The following is a 17,852-nucleotide window of genomic DNA, read 5'->3' as shown; positions in this document are numbered from 1 at the left end:
TTGCGTCTCCCTCCCACCCGCCCTATCCCATCCCTCTAGGTGGTCACAGAGCACTGAGCTGATCTCCTTGTGCTATGCGGCTGCTTCCCACTAGCTATCTATTTTACATTTGGTAGTGTATATAAGTCTATGCCACTATCTCACTTCGTCCCAGCTTACTCTTTTAACTTCTAAAAACCTCGTTCATGCATTTATTCACTGTCTCCTGTGTGCCAGGTAGAATGCCAAGCAGTGGCAACACGAAGGTAAATCATGTAAATCAAGGTAAATCTGCCTTGGGGGAGAAACAGACAAGCAAACAGACCATTGTTACCCATGGGAAGCACGCTGGGGTTGCGGGAGCAGAGAGAGGGGGGTTACGGAAGGCTTCCTGGAGGCAGTGACACTTAAACTGAATCTTGTTGAAAGAATAGGTGAACCCGGGAAGAAGGTGTGGAAGGGTGATCTGGGCAAAGGGAACAGTTTCGGTGAAGTCACAGAGGCATGAAAGAACATGGTACAGAAAGCACATCTTCCATCTTCATGTACGTTGGGAGCAAAATATAGGTGAAGACAGGAGATGAGGCTCACAGATAGGCAAGGACTCAACCCTCTGAATATGAATTGTATTCTGAAAACTGTTGGGAGCCATTGAAAGATTTTAAACATTATGACCAGATACGTTTAAAGATATTTAAGATACAGTGGCCCTGTGGAGTATGAATTGGTGGGAGACGGACTAGAGGCCAGAAAACCAGGTAGGAGACTGGTGAAGTGGCCTGAACTAGAACTGGATACAGATGTTTAGCAGATGGGCTCACTAGGACTTGGTGGAAAAGGGGTGAGGAAGAGAGGGAGGATTCTATGGAGAGTTCTAGGTTTCTGCATCTGGTTGAATTTTGAATATCAGAGCTGTTTTTGATCACAAAAATTTACTGCCATGTACACTGTTGGTGCATTCCAGAAAAACAGTATTTCTAGTAATATTTTATAAATGGAACATGATCGTGATTCACCAGAGGAGTACTCAGTTTATAGCAGTGTGTTCACAGGCTCATGAAACAGTGGAGTGGCAAGTGCTCTTCGTGGAACTCCATGAAATATCAAAATAAGTACCAAAGTGTATGTCAAATTAAACAGCATTGTATACTAGATATTGTGGCAAGAGCTCAGACTTAGGACCCTGAGTTTGAATCCAGGTCTGGCCAGTAGTAATAGCTCTGTGGTCTTGGGTAAGGTGCTTTAATTTCCCTAAACCTGGATTTCCTCATCGGAAATATAAGAAAATAGTATACTGACTATTGTCATCATTATCATCACAACAGCTAATATTTATTTAGTGTTTAATAGCTGCCAGGTACTATTTAAAGTTCCTCACTTGGATCATCTCATTTAATCCTTAAAACAACCCTATATGCAAGGAACTATTCTTAGCTTCATTTTGTAAATGAGAAACCTGAGGCACAGAATTTAAGTGACTTGCCCCAGGACACACAACTGGCAGGTGCAGACGGGACTTTAAACCAAGGCACTCTGAGTCCCTCTGTATTAGAGTAGTGTATGTTACGTGCTTATCAAAGTTGTTGGCACCCTCAGGATACAGGAATGATTTTTAGGATAACTGAGTGTATTAATTAGTTACGGTTCTCCAGACAAATAGATCAATAGGATATGTATATGTAGAGAAAGAGATTTACTTTTTTTAAAATTGGTTCACATGATTGTGGTTGCTTGGTGAGTCCAAAATCTGATGGAGGATGCTGGCAGGCTGGAGACTCAGGAAAGAGAATTTGAATCCAAAGGCATCGTGCTGGAGAACTAGGAAGAGCTGATATTGCAGATGAAGTCTTAGGGCATCTGCTGGAGGAGTCCCTCTTGCTCAGGGGGTCAGCCTTTGGTTCTATTCAGGCCTTCACCTGATTGGCTGTGGTCCACCCACATTATGGAGGGCAATCTGCTTTATTCAAAAAGTCCACCAATTTAAATGTAAAGCTCATCCAAAAACACCCTTACAGAAACATCCAGAACAATGTTTGATCAAATATCTGGGCATCATGGCCCAGCCAAGTTGACACATAAAATTTACCATCACACTGAACAACAGCAGCCATCAAAAGTTTAAGAAGAAATGTATGGGGGAAAAAAATCTTAAAACTGAAAACATTTTATCCATTATCTTAATTTCGTCAGGGAATCAGGAAGAGGTTACCAATATTCTATGATAGTGACAGAATTTCTTGACCTAGCTTATGGAACATGGGTCTCTGGTGTTCAGTATCTTGCAATATTAGAGTTGGAAAGAATCTACAGTTTCCTCTACAGTTAAGTCCCCTACATACGAACCTTCAAGTTGCAAACTTTCAAAGATTCGAACGTGTGTTCGCATGTCCAATCGTGTAAGTTAGTTCATGTGTCTCGCGTACATTGTCACATGTGCGCATCCTCTACAAGTGTTTGTGCTTTTGTGAACTTTACTGTACAGTACTGTATAGAGTACAGTATCTTTATTTCAAGCCCAGGATGTCCAGAAGCAAGCGTAAAAGCAGTGGTGATATAGCTGGTACAGTACTACCCAGACATCACTGGATCGTTTTTTTAGGAGGGTAGATAGAATTGAATCCAGCAAGGAACCAGAACCTGTGCCATCAGTGGCAGGCGTGAGTGAAATTGCACCGTGACCTCCGTGTCCTGTTGCTGACAATCCTTCAGCTCTACCATCTCCCACCTCCTCTCCCTCCTCCAGTCAGTAACTCTTCTTGCCTGTTCACTCAATGCCAGCCCCTGTATGCCAGCTGTTATACTGTACTACTGTACTTTTCAAGGTATTGTACTGTAAGATTAAAAATGTTTTCTTTATTTTTTGTGTTTGTTTTTCATGAGTTATTTGTGTGAAAAGTATTATAAACCTATTACAGTGCAGTACTATATAGCTGATTGTGTTAGTTGGGTACCTAGGCTAACTTTATTGGGCTTAGGAACAAATTGGATTTCCAAACGTACTCTCGGCATGGAACTTGTTCATATATAGGGGACTTACTGTATTTCAGCTTCCCTCTCAAGATATTAATGCTGTCCGTGGTATGTCAGAAAGACAGCACTTGAATACCTCTAGGAGCAGGCTGCTCATGACCATGTAAAGCAGCCCCTACCACTTTTGGAAAACTTTAATGGTGGAAAATTTTTCCTTTATAGTGAACAAAAAATATCTGCCTGTAGTACCTTCCCTCGTCTTGCAAAGGTCCTTAGAGTGCATCTGTACTTTTTGCTGTATGAATCCTCTTCAGATATCTGGGGATGGCAGTCACAGTTCCTGGCATGGGGCGTGCATTCTTCTGTAGAGAGCTGTGCTCTTGGTGCAGGCATGGCCCTCCTAGTGCGCCTCTTCTAAATAAGAATTTTGGTTTTTTGTTAGAGCAGTATATTTTAAGTTTTTAATTCTTTAGAGTGAGTCAGTGTTTCAGATTTTTGAGAATTCAGGTGGTGATAGTAGTGAGGATGTTGAAGTGGAGGAAGGGGAAAAGATATTTACACTGACTGCCTTCTGTAGGTACATGTTTGTGTGTGTGTATATACATATATATGTTGTTTTGCATAGTAATTAAGCTAATCCTTCCTATTATCCTATAAGGTAGATCTTGTTACATGTACTTTTTAAATATTTGTCTCACAAATGACTTTTATTTATTTATTTATTGGCTGTGTTGGGTCTTCGTTTCTGTGCGAGGGCTTTCTCTAGTTGCGGCGAGCAGGGGCCACTCTTCATCACGGTGCGCGGGCCTCTCACTGTCGCGGCCTCTCTTGCTGTGGAGCACAGGCTCCAGACGCTCAGGCTCAGTAATTGTGGCTCACGGGCCTAGTTGCTCCGTGGCATGTGGGATCTTCCCAGACCAGGGCTCGAACCCGTGTCCCCTGCATTGGCAGGCAGATTCTCAACCACTGCGCCACCAGGGAAGCCCACCTGTACTTTTTAGATAAGGAAGACTGAGATGAGTCTAGTGATTTGATGAAGCCATCCCCTAGTGGAGGGACCAGGATTTGAAACCTTTTGGTGTGTCTTCAGAACTGATGTTTTTATGTCAGGCTGAGAATTGGGCATGGCTATGGTAAAATTGATTGATGAATGCAGAAGAGTTTGGTCTTTCGTACATCTTGATTTTCCATTAGACCCTCTCTCTTTCTCTTTCTCTTTCTCTGGGTAGCTAGAATAAGGAAATTGCTTCTGTGTTCATTATGTTTTTTATTTTAACCTCTGACAGTTACTTGCTGGACAGAAGAAAAGCTCCCCCTTCTGGACATTTGAATACTATCAAACATTCTTTGATGTAGACACTTACCAGGTTTGTAAACCAGTTTTACCTTTCTTTTGTCGTATAATGCAGACTTGTTTCTTCTATGGTTAAACAGTCGAGTAATGTGAAAGGTTTTGTATACTGGATATGGTCTTCAAAAGTAAAAGATCAATTAGCATTTGAAAATACTAAATGAAATAATAAAAAAATACTAAATAAATAATAAAAGCTCTAATCACTGAGTTTCAATTTTGCAGTGCAAACTTATTAAACTTTAAGAAAAAAATCTTCAGTAGACTTACTGCTGTGCTGTTTTGCAGGTCTTTGACAGAATAAAGGGGTCTCTTTTGCCAATACCAGGAAAAAACTTTGTGAGGTTGTATATCCGCAGCAACCCAGATCTCTATGGTATGTGTAGTGCTGTTTTGATTCTTTTCCGTGTCCCAGCTAAGCTCAGGTGAGTGTGCGGGTTGCCTGGAAAGTCGGAGAAGCGCACTGTTGGTGGGGCATGCAGTGTTTTATTTGACTCTTCTGAGCTTTGGTAGCAACTGTTGCAAAGAATTTGGAGAAAATGCAATTGTATGTTCTATTAATGCCCTGATGACAAGTAATAGTATGTCCTTTGAAAGTCTTCAAATGACATTACAAATTCAAGACAAATTAAGTCACTTGTGTAAGAGGAGATTGTTGATTTTAATTTTAGAGGATTTCGTGGTAGGGGTGAGTGTGGAGGAGCTTCTCTCACGCTTATTCATGATGTGCTGAGTTCCAGCTCTGCACAGGCTGGCTTCCCCTTGAAAGTCTGTAAGAGGATGGGCCAAGGGGTAATGTCATTCCAACCTCCGTGCTATCCGAGAAGGGGTCAGAGGTCCATCCAGTGATCCTGAAGGAAAGGGTTCCAACAACGGTGGCCTGTGTTTGAGGGGAGAAGAGAGCCAGCGGCTCTGAGTGCTTCTGTGTGCAGGTGCTGTACGAAAGACTTGGTGCACGCGGGCACACTTAATTCTTGCATCACCCTTTGGGTAGGTATTATTATCCCCATTTTTCAAAAGAGGAAGCTGGTGCTCAGTGGGGTTCAGTAATATATATGCTCAATCCTAAACATTAAGTTTTAGAGTGACTATACTTGTTGATTATAAAAGGAAAAGGAATTCAGGAGAATCTATTGTGTGCCAATCACTACATACACTCTTTAATCCTTTTCAACAAGGCTATGTATTAAGTGCTCTTATCCCTGTTTTCCATGTGAGAAAACTAAAACTGGGATTTGCAACGTCATGGATGAACTTGGAGGGTGTTAATGCTTAGTGAAATATGTCAGACAGAGAAAGACAAATGCTGTATGATATCACTTATATGTGGAATCTAAACACTAAAACAAACTAGTGAATCTAACAAAAAAAGATACAGTCTCACAGATATAGAGAACAAACTAGTAGTCACCAGTGGGTAGAGGGAAGGGAGGAGGGGCAAGATAAGGGGTCGGGGATTAAGAGGTACAAACTAGTTAAGTGTAAAATAAATAAGCTATAAGGATATACTATGCAGCACAGGGAATATAGCGAATATTTTATAATAACGATAAATGGAATGTAACCTTTAAAAATTGTGACTCACTGTGTTGTACACTTGAAACTTATGTAATATTGTAAATCAACTATACATCAGTTAAAAAGTAAAAGTAGGGAATTCCCTGGTGCTCCAGTGGTTAGGACTCCGAGCTTCCACTGCAGGGGCCACGGGTTCAGTTCCTGGAACTAAGATCCCACAAGTCGCACAGCATGGCCCCCCCAAAAAAAAAGTAGAACTAGCTCCTAGTTTAGCTTTATGTAAAAGCCCCCATTTATTCTATTAGACTGGGGTTTTTAAGCTACAGAACCTTTTCATCAAATGGCACGGATGTCCAATATTTAAAACCAGTCAAAGTGGAGCAGCTCTGATGGAGGTTGAGGAAAGTCTCCCTTCCACTCAGCTTCCTCCCTCAGGGACAGACACAGAAGTTCCATCCAGATGTCCATGGAATTCCTGGAGCTCCGGTGAGCATAGTGTGAAAACCATTGCCTTGGCCCAGGCCTCTCAGCTAAAGGTTGCCAAGGTGGCATTTCTTTCTAGCTCTCTCATTCATCCTTACTTCTAGCCTGAGAACTTCTTGAGAAGCAGACTCTGTGTCTGAGGAATCCACGTCATCAGCACCTGGCAGAGGGCTTGGCGCAGAGTAGGTACTCAAACAGTTTTTGAGCGCCTTATTTTGTGCTGGAGACTGAGGATTCAAAGATAAAGTCATGATCTCCACCCCCAAGGAGAAAGAAGAGAGGGACCCAACGTTTGTTGAGCACCTAACAGGTGCCAAGCATGGAGTTCAGCACTGTTTTACTGTGTTACACTGTTTTATTTCCCACGCTCCAAGGTAGCCTTATCTTACAAAAGAGAAAAATTGAGGTTTGGGGAGGACAGCCTGCCCATAGTCACAGAGTTAGCAACAACAACAACAACAACAACAATAATAATAGCAAACACACATAGAATGCTTGATATATGCCAGACACTGTTATTAGGGAAGAACCTGTATTAACTCATGTAATCCTCATAATGACCCCAACTTTATGAGGTAGGTACTATTATTATCCCCATTGTATAGATGAGGACACTGTGTTGCATAGAAGTCTAGCAACTGGCCTAAGATCACGCAGCTAGTAAGTGGCGGAGGATTCAAATCAGCACCGTAGCTCATAATCCATATTCTTCATCACTGTGTTTGGCTGTCTCTCGTGACAAGGCCAGGATATGAACCCAAAGCATCCTTCTTCCCACAACACTATTAACCTCACGAGCCCATAGACCTGGTTAAAAAAAGAAGGTACAATATCGGTAAAGCGTTTTCTAGCAGAGAGGGCTGGGCCTCGTGGGGTGGGTTGGAGGAAAGTGGTCAGGAACAAGATGACAGAAGAGTCAGTCTGCAGAATCTGAGGGAAAGACTGATGAATTTGACTACATTTAAACTAAAATTTAAAATTTCTGGGCTTCCCTGGTAGTGCAGTGGTTAAGAATCTGCCTGCCAATGCAAGGGACACGGGTTCGAGCCCTGGCCCGGGAAGATCCCACATGCCGTGGAGCAGCTAAGCCCGTGCGCCACAGCTACTGAGCCGGAGCTCTAGAGCCCGCAAGCCACAACTACTGAGCCTACCTGCCACAACTACTGAAGCCTGTGCGCCTAGGGCTCGTGCTCCGCAACAAGAGAAGCCACGACAATGAGAAGCCCACGCACCACAGTGAAGAGTAGCCCCCGCTCACCGCAACTAGAGAAAGCCCGTGCACGGCAACGAAGACCTAACAGAGCCAAAAAAATAAATAAAAATTTCTACACCACAAAATAAACCATAAGCAAGGTAATAAATAAATAAATAAGTAAATAAACCACAGACCAGAGATAATATTTCAATGCACATAACCCACAAAGGATGCAAAGCAAGTGGACATGTAGGATGCCTACCGATTATGAGAATAAAACCAAGTATAAGTTCTGGGGGAAAATGAGCAATTCACAGAAAAGGAAACCCAAATGGCCAATAAATATATGAAAAGATATTTATCCCTACCTGAAATAAAAATTTAAACAGGATATTATTTATGTCCATTATTTTAGCAAGCATACAAATTGGCTTGTCTTCATTCATTCATTCGGTTAATTCAACAAACACAGAACACTTACTCTTCTAGGCATTGGAGGTACAGTAGTAAATAACACAGACAAAAATCCCTGCCCTGAGGGAGTTTATAATCTAAGTTTAACAATAGACAAAGAAAATAGGTAAAATATCAATACATAGTGTGCTAGTGAGAAATGCTAAGGTGAAAATTTAAAAGCAGAGAAGAAAGACAGTAAATGTTTGCATAGGTGGGTGGATTTGAAATTTAAAAAAAAATTAAATTTATTTGAGTAAATACCAGAAGGAATTGGGAGCAATACGTATAGGTATCTCAGGGAAGAGCATTTGAAACAGAGAGCTCAGCACGTGCAAAGGCCCTAGGGCAGGAACTTGCCTCATGTGCTCAAAGAACAGTGAAGAGTCTAGTGTGACTGGACCAAAGTGAACAAGGATGTCTAGTGGCTGAGGTCAGAGGGACAGTGTGGAGGGGCACATCATGTAGGGTCTTGTAAGCAAGTGAAGACTTTGGCTTTTGCTTGAGTGAGATGCCATCGAAGGGTCTGAACAGAGGAATGACCTACTCTAAGTCAGCTTTTCATAAACATTGATACCAAATGTTGCCAAGGATGTGGAGCAAGGGGAACTTTTGTATAATGTGGGTGGGTAGGTAACTGGTGCCACAAATTGGAGCAGTTTGAAGATGCTCATACCCTACAACTTAGTTCTATTCCTAGATAAATAGTCTTAGAGAAACTCACATATATACAAGAAGGCATGTAGAAGAAGATTATTATTCATTGCCTCAGCATTGCTTGTAATAGCAAATATTTAGAAATGACCAAAATATTCATCAGCAGGAGAATGGATCAGTAAATTATGGTGTGTTCATATACGGAATTCTGTAGGCTTTAGAAATGAATGTGATCTATAAGCATCAACATGGATACGTCTCAGAACGATAGTCAATTAAAAAAAAAAACAAAAAAAAACAAAAGCGGGCTTCCCTGGTAGCACAGTGGTTAAGAATCCGCCTGCCAATGCAGGGGACATGGGTTCAAGCCCTGGTCTGGGAAGATCCCACATGCCGCAGGGCAACTAAGCCCGTGCACCACAACTACTGAGCCTGCGTGCCACAGCTACTGAGCCCGTGTGCCACAACTACTGAAGCCCACACGCCTAGAGCCTGTGCTCCACAAGAGTAGCCACCACAGTGAAGCCCGCGCACCGCAACGAAGAGTAGCCCCCGCTCGCCGCAACTAGAGAAAGCCCACGCGCAGTAATGAAGACCCAACGCAGCCAAAAATAAATAAATTAAAAAAAAAAAACAAAACATGTTGTAGAAGGATATAAGTAGTATGACAGCATTAGAAAGATTTGAAAAAAAGGCATGATGGGTATACCAGTTTTTGTTTTATCAGTTTTGGGCTTTTCTGTATGTTAGAAATATTTTATAACATAAAATGCACAAACTAAATTAACGCTCCCTCCCACCCCACCCCATAATTAGAGTAGGAATTTGGCAGGAACGAGGAAGAGAGAAGACAGAGTGAAGCACTGTGGCAGGCCTGGTGGTTGTGTTTCTCTAGAGGCCAAGCAGGTGGTTGTGTTTCTCTAGAGGCCAGGCTTCCTGTGTGCCTGAGTGCACCAGAGGCAGCAATGTGTCTGTCACACATTGTGTCCCCAGCACCAGCCCAGGGCCCAGAGGATAGTAGGTATTTAGTAAATAATGGCTGACAGGATCCGATAGTCTCTGCTTTCTAGTTATGGGTAGTATAATATTTTGACCACTTGTGGTCACATGCTTTGATGGTCTCAGCCCATCAACAACACATTGTCAGTTTTGTTCATTTGTTCAATAAAGCTTCTGGGGATTTTTAAATTATTGTTGTTGATTGTAGGTTTTTTTTGTTGTTGTTGTTAAATATTTTATGTGTTAGTCACTCAGAATAATACAGTGAACAGGACCTAATCCTTGGCTATATCAGAGCGCCTGCAGGCTAGTGAGTAAATGGCGCTCCTTGGGAAGCTGATGTTGGTGGCTCTTTGGAGCCTCCCAGTCAAGTGCTTGTGCTCCCTTTCCCACCTTAAGGAAGCAACTTGACTTCGAAAAGTGCTCATCCATTTCTGCTAGTCATCTCCCCCAACACAATAATTTTCTTAATTTTATATGTCAAGGTGCCTGCAGTTATCCCAAAAGATATTGCAGAATATTAGTGAAATTGAAAAATGAAATTCATAAAATTTATTAAAATCTCTAAATTTAAAAATTTTATTTGTTCTAATAGTCCTTTTTCTAGATGGGGAGAAACAAGGATGGTGTTCATGAAATCAAGCGAAATGATGAAAGGGATTTACAAAGCATGGTGCACTCATCCACGTAGTGGAATTTTTTATAATCACTAAAAAAGAATTAGCTGATTTTTATGAATAGCTATAGTAGAATCTCCAGAACATAATAAGGTGGAAATACATATGCTTGTTAGTGTTTGTATAAAGCACGTACACACACACACACACACACACACACACACACACACACATATATGCATTTGCTTATATGTGTATAGGAATCTCTGGCAGGATTCACCAGGAACTGGTTACAGTGGTGAGCTCTGTAGAGGCAAAATGCATAGCTAGGGAACAGAGAGGAAAGGAATTTTACTTTTCTCTATATTCCCTTTTTGTGCCTTTTGAACACTGAACTATGTGCATGTATTACTTTTTGATTAAAAAAAGAAAGAAAAAAATAAAGACACACATACACATACACGGTGATTTGTTAGATTAAATGAACCCTTTCCTAAAGTGTTTTGCTTGCCCTACTCTTCCATTTAGACAACAAAGGACCTATCTGATTTAAAATATTTTTCTCTGGCATTAACATTTGGTACTTAAGTAAAGGAAGTAACCTTTGCTTCCTGTATCCTGATGGTGAAGGTTTAACAAAATGTCCATGAATTTTTTTGGATGATCCTCCAGTAAAAGAAACTATAAGCAAATCAGTGTCTTTATTCATCTAATCATGGAAGGTGTTTTGGTCTGTGCATTTCAATCCCCCTTGTCTTTAAGGCAGCTAATTACTGAGTTGTATGTTTGACCTTTTAAAAAAGAAAATCCCCACTAAACGAGTACTGATTCCATCTAAAATTCATTTTCCCTTCCCTTTAGATTCCATCTAAAATTCATATTCACCTCACATGAATAGGGTGAGGGAGATAAGAAATTATTTTGTGAGAGCCTAAAAGCTGGTTCTTCATTTTCTTGTCTGAATTTTCTGGTTTACTTTGCAGGCCCCTTTTGGATATGTGCCACGTTGGTCTTTGCCATAGCAATTAGTGGGAATCTTTCCAACTTCTTAATCCATCTGGGAAGGAAGACATACCATTATGTGCCCGAATTCCGAAAAGGTTGGTGAATAGCTTGACTCATTTGGAATGTTGTTAGTTGGTAACCATGAGTTCTTTTTACCCACTGAGCTCTTAGACCCCTGTCTGTAGGTCCTGCAGCCCTTTTTTCTGTATTTAAGGGCTCAAAATTAATCATCCGTCTATATAAACCCACATAGTCTTTTTATTTTCTATCGTGGTAAAATATATATAACCTACAATGTACCATTTTAACCATTTTTAAGTGTACAGTTCAGTGGCATTAAGTATATTCAATATTGTGAATCCATATACTCTTTTGGAAAACTGTAAGGCAAGACCCCATAGCAATCGGAATTTATCCAAAGAAAAATGTACAAAATAAGTAAAAAGCAATGTGCATGAAAGTCTCCACTGTAGCATTGTTTGTATTACCCAAATGTTGGAAACAGTAGGGGCATTGTTATTTAAGGCATGATGACTCAACTAGCTGGGTCTGTAGCCATTAATTATGAAGCACTTAGAGCAACATGGAAAACTCATAATCCAAGCTTAGGCCAGTGCTGTTAGCAACTTTGTTAAAGAGAAGTTTGCAAATGGTCAGGGCCTAGAAGGGAAAATGCAGAAGTGAACGTGTCCTAGTGATGGGCTTGTGGATGACATTCTTATTTTAAAACGTCCTTTCTTGTGGCAGTATTGGATAACTGGGGAAAAAATAACAAACAGCTTTGAGGGATTTGCAGATGTCAGCCACCCCAAGTTGGAGGTGTTTGGGTCTGCAGGAGATTGGCCTCTGCCACTTTCTCCATTCTCTCCTTCCCTCCCTCCGTCCCTTCTGGCCTGCTCTCCCGTTGAAAGGCTGTATAAGAGCATGGGCTCGGGAACCAGGCCATCGGCTTCAGGCTCCAGCTCCACCATTCACTAGCTTCTACCTTGCTGGGCAAATCATTTCATCTCTCTTGGCCTCAGATTCCTTATCAGTGAAATGGGAATAAGAATACTTATATTATAGGGCTATTGTAAGAATAAAGAAGTGATGTATGTAAAGAGGTTAGAATAGTGCCTTGTACAAAAAGAGTCCAGTAAAATTAACTATTGCTATATATGTATGTACACATATCTGTGTGTCTGTAGAGAAATGTATTTACCTGTGTGTATGTCCATGTAGCCTTCCTTTCCTCCCCTCTACCCTCCATGCCCATTTTCCCTTCTTCTCTCCTCCATTATGGAGTCAGACCTGGATTCAGTCCCAACTCCATTTGTCAAGTAACCTTGGTTTAAGTTTAACTCAATAAATGTTATACATGAACTATCAATATGCCTTCAAGTAGCTCAGTGGTTAAGTAAAGAAAAACAGGTAAATGGATATTACTGTAATAAATGAATGGTATGTGTTAATTTCTATATCAGAAGTCTGTAGAGGTATATTGACAGAGAAGAGGAGTGAATCACCCTGCCTGAGGGTGTGGAAGCTGTGGGGGGAGAGGGGAGGGCAGTGTTGGGGGTCCTTGTCTGTTCTTATCCTGTTTGGCTGGGCATCCCAGTATCAGGGAGTCATGGGATGTATGTGCCAGTAAGATAGTCGTTGACTCGATCAATAAATATTTTTCCATTTTATGTAAAGATTATAAGTCACACGTCCAAGGTCATGTCCCGCTTCTACCACTTATTAATTATTTGACCCTAACCAAACCACTTAGCTCTCTGATCCTGTTTCCTCATCTCTAAAATAAAGATATAGATTATATGAAATAATGTGTTTATATATCGGTTAACAATATAAAAAGCTTATTCTTGATTGGGCATTTATTATTTATCAATCAGTGTTCTAAATATACCTGTTTTTACTCATTGAATTCTCCTAATAATCTTATAAGGTAGTGTACTATTATTATTCCCATTTTACAGATGAGAGGCAGGAAGGTTAAGTAACTCACCACCCAGGTCTACTCAGCTGTAAGTGGCAGAGCTAGGATTAGAGTCTGCATATACAGTCTGTAGCTCTGACTGTTGTACAACGTTACCTCTCAGTAAAGCACTCAGTGTAATGCCTGACACCCAGTGGAGAGCTGTAGTCACTGTAGCAATTCCCTTCCCCTCCCTTTAGTTATTCAAGAAAAAGGCAGTATATCAGCAAAATTACATTTGGCTTAATGCTGGCGTTCCCCATGTGAAAAAAACTGCTCTGGGAGCTGAAAATGTTTTGGACAATCACATATCTTACCCAGAGTCTGACTGTAGTTACTAGGAGTGCCTTTGTTCTTGCCAAGAGCGTTCAGTGGATTACCTGGTGACTTTCATCTGGGAAGGGCTGGTGTTGTGGACTGAGCCGATTATGATCCTCCACTCCAGAAGAGGAAGGATGACTCCTCTAGGGCGTGCTGCTGGAGGAGGGGGAGGGAGGGACAGTAAGTAATACACTGAGCATTGCTGCTCTGAGGAGCCGCTAAGTAGCATTTCCACCACAGAGACCGAATTATTTAAAGAAGAAAGTGGATCTGGAGACTATTCCAAGCAATTCATCGGTGAGCTGGAACTCCCTATTTCAGAGACAGAAGGAACTCTAAGTAACATGTAGAACAAGTTAATCTGTGCCCAGGTCATTTTCATAAATTTGCTAAAGAAAGAAGATGTGTTCTTCCAAGGGGATAGTTGACTTGTATTCGATTGAAATGTTCTGTGTATTTAAACACTTGCAGTGTGGCCCTCGGAAGTATTTCAGTTGCATAATTCAGTTGTTTAATACTATTAGTTGTTAGTTATTAAGTGAATTATAGAAACCATAGGAAAGACTACTGGTCATCACCACAAACACAAATGCTAAAGGGGCATGGAGTCAGCACATTTATAGAGCACCTACTGCTTGTTGGGTACTGTGCCAGGCTCAGGGGTTGAGACCAGTAAGACACGATCCCCTGATCCAGTGAGGCAGGTGGACACTCCTGCAGGAAGTAAGTCCAGCAGGTACCGGAAGTGCCATGACAGTGCATTAAAGGCATGGTGGAATTAAAACTTGTGTCCTCTCGCCCTCAGTGTCCATCGCAGCCACAATCATCTATGCCTATGCCTGGCTGGTTCCCCTTGCACTCTGGGGTTTCCTTGCGTGGAGAAACAGTAAAGTTATGAACATCGTTTCTTATTCATTTTTGGAGATTGTGTGCGTCTATGGATATTCACTCTTCATTTATATCCCCACGGCGGTAAGTACCACACTGATTCTGAGTGAGGCCCTGTTCTTAGTGGAAAAGTCAACCAGCATCATTATTTCTAGCCTAACACTGATGTGCATCTGAAAAATACCCCTTGAATTTAGAAGTTTAGTGGGAATGGGGGCCGGGGAGCCAAGTGCCTTCCCTGGATCTTGAGCCCTTTGTTAGGAAAGCGTTCCCCTCAGTCTTCACGCTGGTGGCGTTTCTCTGGGCTGTTCCGGGAAACCTGAGTGGCAGTGAAGGCCCAGCTGTTGACAGGCTCCTGGGCCTTTGTGAACACATGTGCCTGGAATGAACAAATGCCTTGTTGAATGCCTCCCCCAAACCCTCCCTGCCCTCCTTTTCTTTCAGATACTGTGGATCATCCCCCAGAAAGTGGTCCGCTGGATTCTAGTTACGATTGCCCTGGGCATCTCAGGCTCTGTCTTGGCAATGACATTTTGGCCAGCAGTTCGTGAGGACAACCGACGCATCGCACTGGCCACAATTGTGACAATTGTGTTGCTTCACATGCTGCTTTCTGTGGGCTGCCTGGTATGGTCTCATTCCGATGCTCTTCCGGTGTGCTTTAGATACAAATGCTCAAACTGTTAGACACCACGGTTCTTTAAAAATTGGCTCCGTGAAATAAATAACGTTTTAAATAGACTGTCCTAGATGAGAAATAATAGTCATGAGAATTTGATTATAATCTCTGACTTCACCTAACTTCTGAAGTTTGGTTGAGATTTGGTGTCGGGACAGAGGAAGTAGGGGTGGATGAGTGTCTACATATAGAGCTGGGGAGCGGAGGGTCCGGGCGGCGGGTGTTCCACCTCTGGATGCTTTTACTGGTTTTCTGCACAGACTCAGAAAGAGTTTTGAAATTCAGCGTTTCATAGGTAGAAAGCTCGAGAATGAAGTCAAAATAGGAAAAAGTTATCTTTAAGATGAACAACATTTAAAACAATGTTTGAAGTAATGTGTTTAGGTATCTTTTTAGGGAAAGCATGTGCTTTTGAGTCAGACAGGCCCAGATTGAAGACCAGCTGTGTCACTCACTGGCTGTATGAGCTTGGGCAGGGAACTTCTCTGAATCTGAATTTCTTAATCTGTAACATGGGTACAATAGTTCTTGCCACAGAGGGTTGTTCTGAGGATAAAATAAAATAATACGTATAAAGCACTTAACATGGAATTTGTCCCATAAATGCCCATAAATTAGATCCCTTTCCTTTGATCCTAAGGAGACGACATGTTCTTTGTAATTTCTGTACACATTGTGTGTAAAAATTGCTGCCCATGGCCTTAACAAGGCCTGGTATAGGTTTTTTAAAAAATCCAAATGCAAGAATGTTAAGGTCATGGCTGCCCACAGGAAGGTGTTCACATAGCTCATGGCCAGACCCTTGGTCAGGCTTTGCAGTTACAGGAGTAAAGATTTCTTTGGCACTGTTTGATCTTGAATATTTTCTGTAGACAACCATGGTCTCATGAAGTGCTTTAATAAGATCCCAAAACTTTATCATTGAACAAGTCTCACAAAAAGTGCCAAGTTCTTGGTTGACATGCATTTTACATATGCCTAAGCTTTAACCCCTTGAGACAGCAGAGTGACACTATTAATGTCTGGCACTTGGAATCTCTGGGCTGATGCCTAGAAATGCTGCTGTGACCTTCCTGTGACCCTCCTGTCTGCTGAGGAAGAGTGTGCTTTGCACTGTGACTAACTCTCTCGCTATAATGCCTCTCACTGGCGTCTTCCCATCTGTCTTTTGAATTTTGTGTGTGTGTGTGTGTGTTATGTACCTTGTTAAGAAGTTAGTAAGGGGAAGGAGGCAGGAGAAAGGCATTGCCGTGTTCGGTTCTGTAAAGAGTAGAGAGGAGCAAGGCAGATGGGGCTATGGAGCAGGGGTGTTGTTATTAACACATTTAATTTGGTACCTGTGGCCAGGATCTTTTACCTCCTATGCCTACTCCTCCCTTTTGGGGTAAATGACACTGAAGTTAGGGTTTACCTGCCCATCTTGCTACTCAGGAACTTTCTAAAAGAGAGCATCATAATGAAGTAGAAAGAGCACTGGGCTGGGAGCTGCTTAGCATTGAGAGCCTAGGCTAGTGACTTAACTCAGAACCTGGGTTTCGTCGTCTGTCAGGGAGATTCATATTTCGTGGGCTTTTGTGAGACTCAGTGAAATGGCTGTGAAAGCCCTTCATATGCTGTGATAGTTCCTTCAGATGTAAAGAAGTTATTAAACGAGCCCTGTGTCATCAGAAACTGCCAGGGCCACTCTGCTGCCTGTTCCTCCGAGTGCCCCAGTAAGAGCGGTCCCAGGCCACAACTCTAGGGACAGTGCCCTTGCATTGGTGCCCCTCCCTGGCATCTTCCCATCTCTCTCCTGAACTTCTTACACACGTACACACGGTTGAGAAGTTGGAGGAGAGGAGGAGGCAGGAGAAAAGACATTGCCCTGTTCAGTTTTAAGGGACTCAGAGGAGCGGGGCAGATTGGATGGTGGAGCAGGTAGCTAATCGCAGGTGTAGGACCGCTTCTTGGACGGGAGGCACAGTTTTCTTTCCTCGAGGAAGGGAACCATTTGTTTAGCCAGGGGCCCACTGGGTCTGGGGTTTTGTTGTCCACACTGGAGATGGCCTCCTCCTTTCTCTTACAGAGGAGATGCACAATGCAAGAGGGCGGAAATAGACATTAGGAGATGGGTTTTAGTCTCAGCTCCATCACTCCCTGCTTTTTTGCTTATTAGTTCACCCCTCTGGACCCCCACCTCCTCACTTAGAAAAAGAGGTAAAGATGTTACCACAAGGATGAATGATATGTGCAATTATTATCACTGGAAAGGCAGGGAGAGGAAACGGCAGGGGAGCTACTTGAGCTGAGGGGCACTGGCTGAACCAGACAGTTTGGCCTTCTCACGGTCCCCTGGGGAACACGAATTAGTGTTTTTGCCTTAGTGCAGTGAAGCATATGACAGCCCAGCACCTGCCGTGGGTCCCTCGGTGCTTGTACTTGTACACGATCTCTAAGTTGGTCCTGGAACACCTGGCAGGGAGACTAAGGAGGCACTAGAGGTTGCATCCTTGGCTGGTATGTTTGGAGATGCACAAACCTATGTTTGAGGTGGTACTGCTCCGAGTAGAGGGTCTGTGCCCTAGTGTTTGTGGAATTAATTATTTTTATTTTTTTTTCCAGTCCTTTCATTTAACAGATAAGACTTGTCCAAAGTCATAGTGCGAGTTCCTAGCAGAGCCAGGTTTAGAAGCTGGGCTTCCTGGCTTATTCCATCTGGTGAGGGTTTCCTCCAGGAACCTGGAGGATAGTTGTTGTTCTTGCATCCTGGGGGCTTCTTGGCTCACTGCACCTGCAAG

General features: G+C 42.4%; 1 protein-coding gene across 4 annotated transcripts in view; it reads left to right on the top strand.

The window, feature by feature from the left end:
• YIPF1 (Yip1 domain family member 1) overlaps positions 1-17,852 on the top strand; it is a 34,724-nt gene that overhangs the window by 5,107 nt on the left and 11,765 nt on the right. For all 4 annotated transcript variants that reach the window (XR_011073534.1, XM_068539920.1, XM_068539919.1 and 1 more), the window contains 5 exons: positions 4,236-4,316; positions 4,589-4,676; positions 11,206-11,322; positions 14,314-14,480; positions 14,841-15,023. Coding sequence is in view for 3 of the 4 variants with exons in the window: in XM_068539920.1 (XP_068396021.1) it covers positions 4,236-4,316; positions 4,589-4,676; positions 11,206-11,322; positions 14,314-14,480; positions 14,841-15,023 (636 nt within the window). In the remaining variant the exon portion in view is untranslated. The remainder of the gene's footprint in view (positions 1-4,235; positions 4,317-4,588; positions 4,677-11,205; positions 11,323-14,313; positions 14,481-14,840; positions 15,024-17,852) is intronic.

The sequence above is a fragment of the Eschrichtius robustus genome, chromosome 3, assembly GCF_028021215.1.
Source record: "Eschrichtius robustus isolate mEscRob2 chromosome 3, mEscRob2.pri, whole genome shotgun sequence".
NCBI lineage: Eukaryota > Metazoa > Chordata > Mammalia > Artiodactyla > Eschrichtiidae > Eschrichtius > Eschrichtius robustus.
The sequence above is the reverse complement of the archived record's forward strand: the minus strand, read 5'-3'. Positions and strand labels throughout refer to the sequence as shown.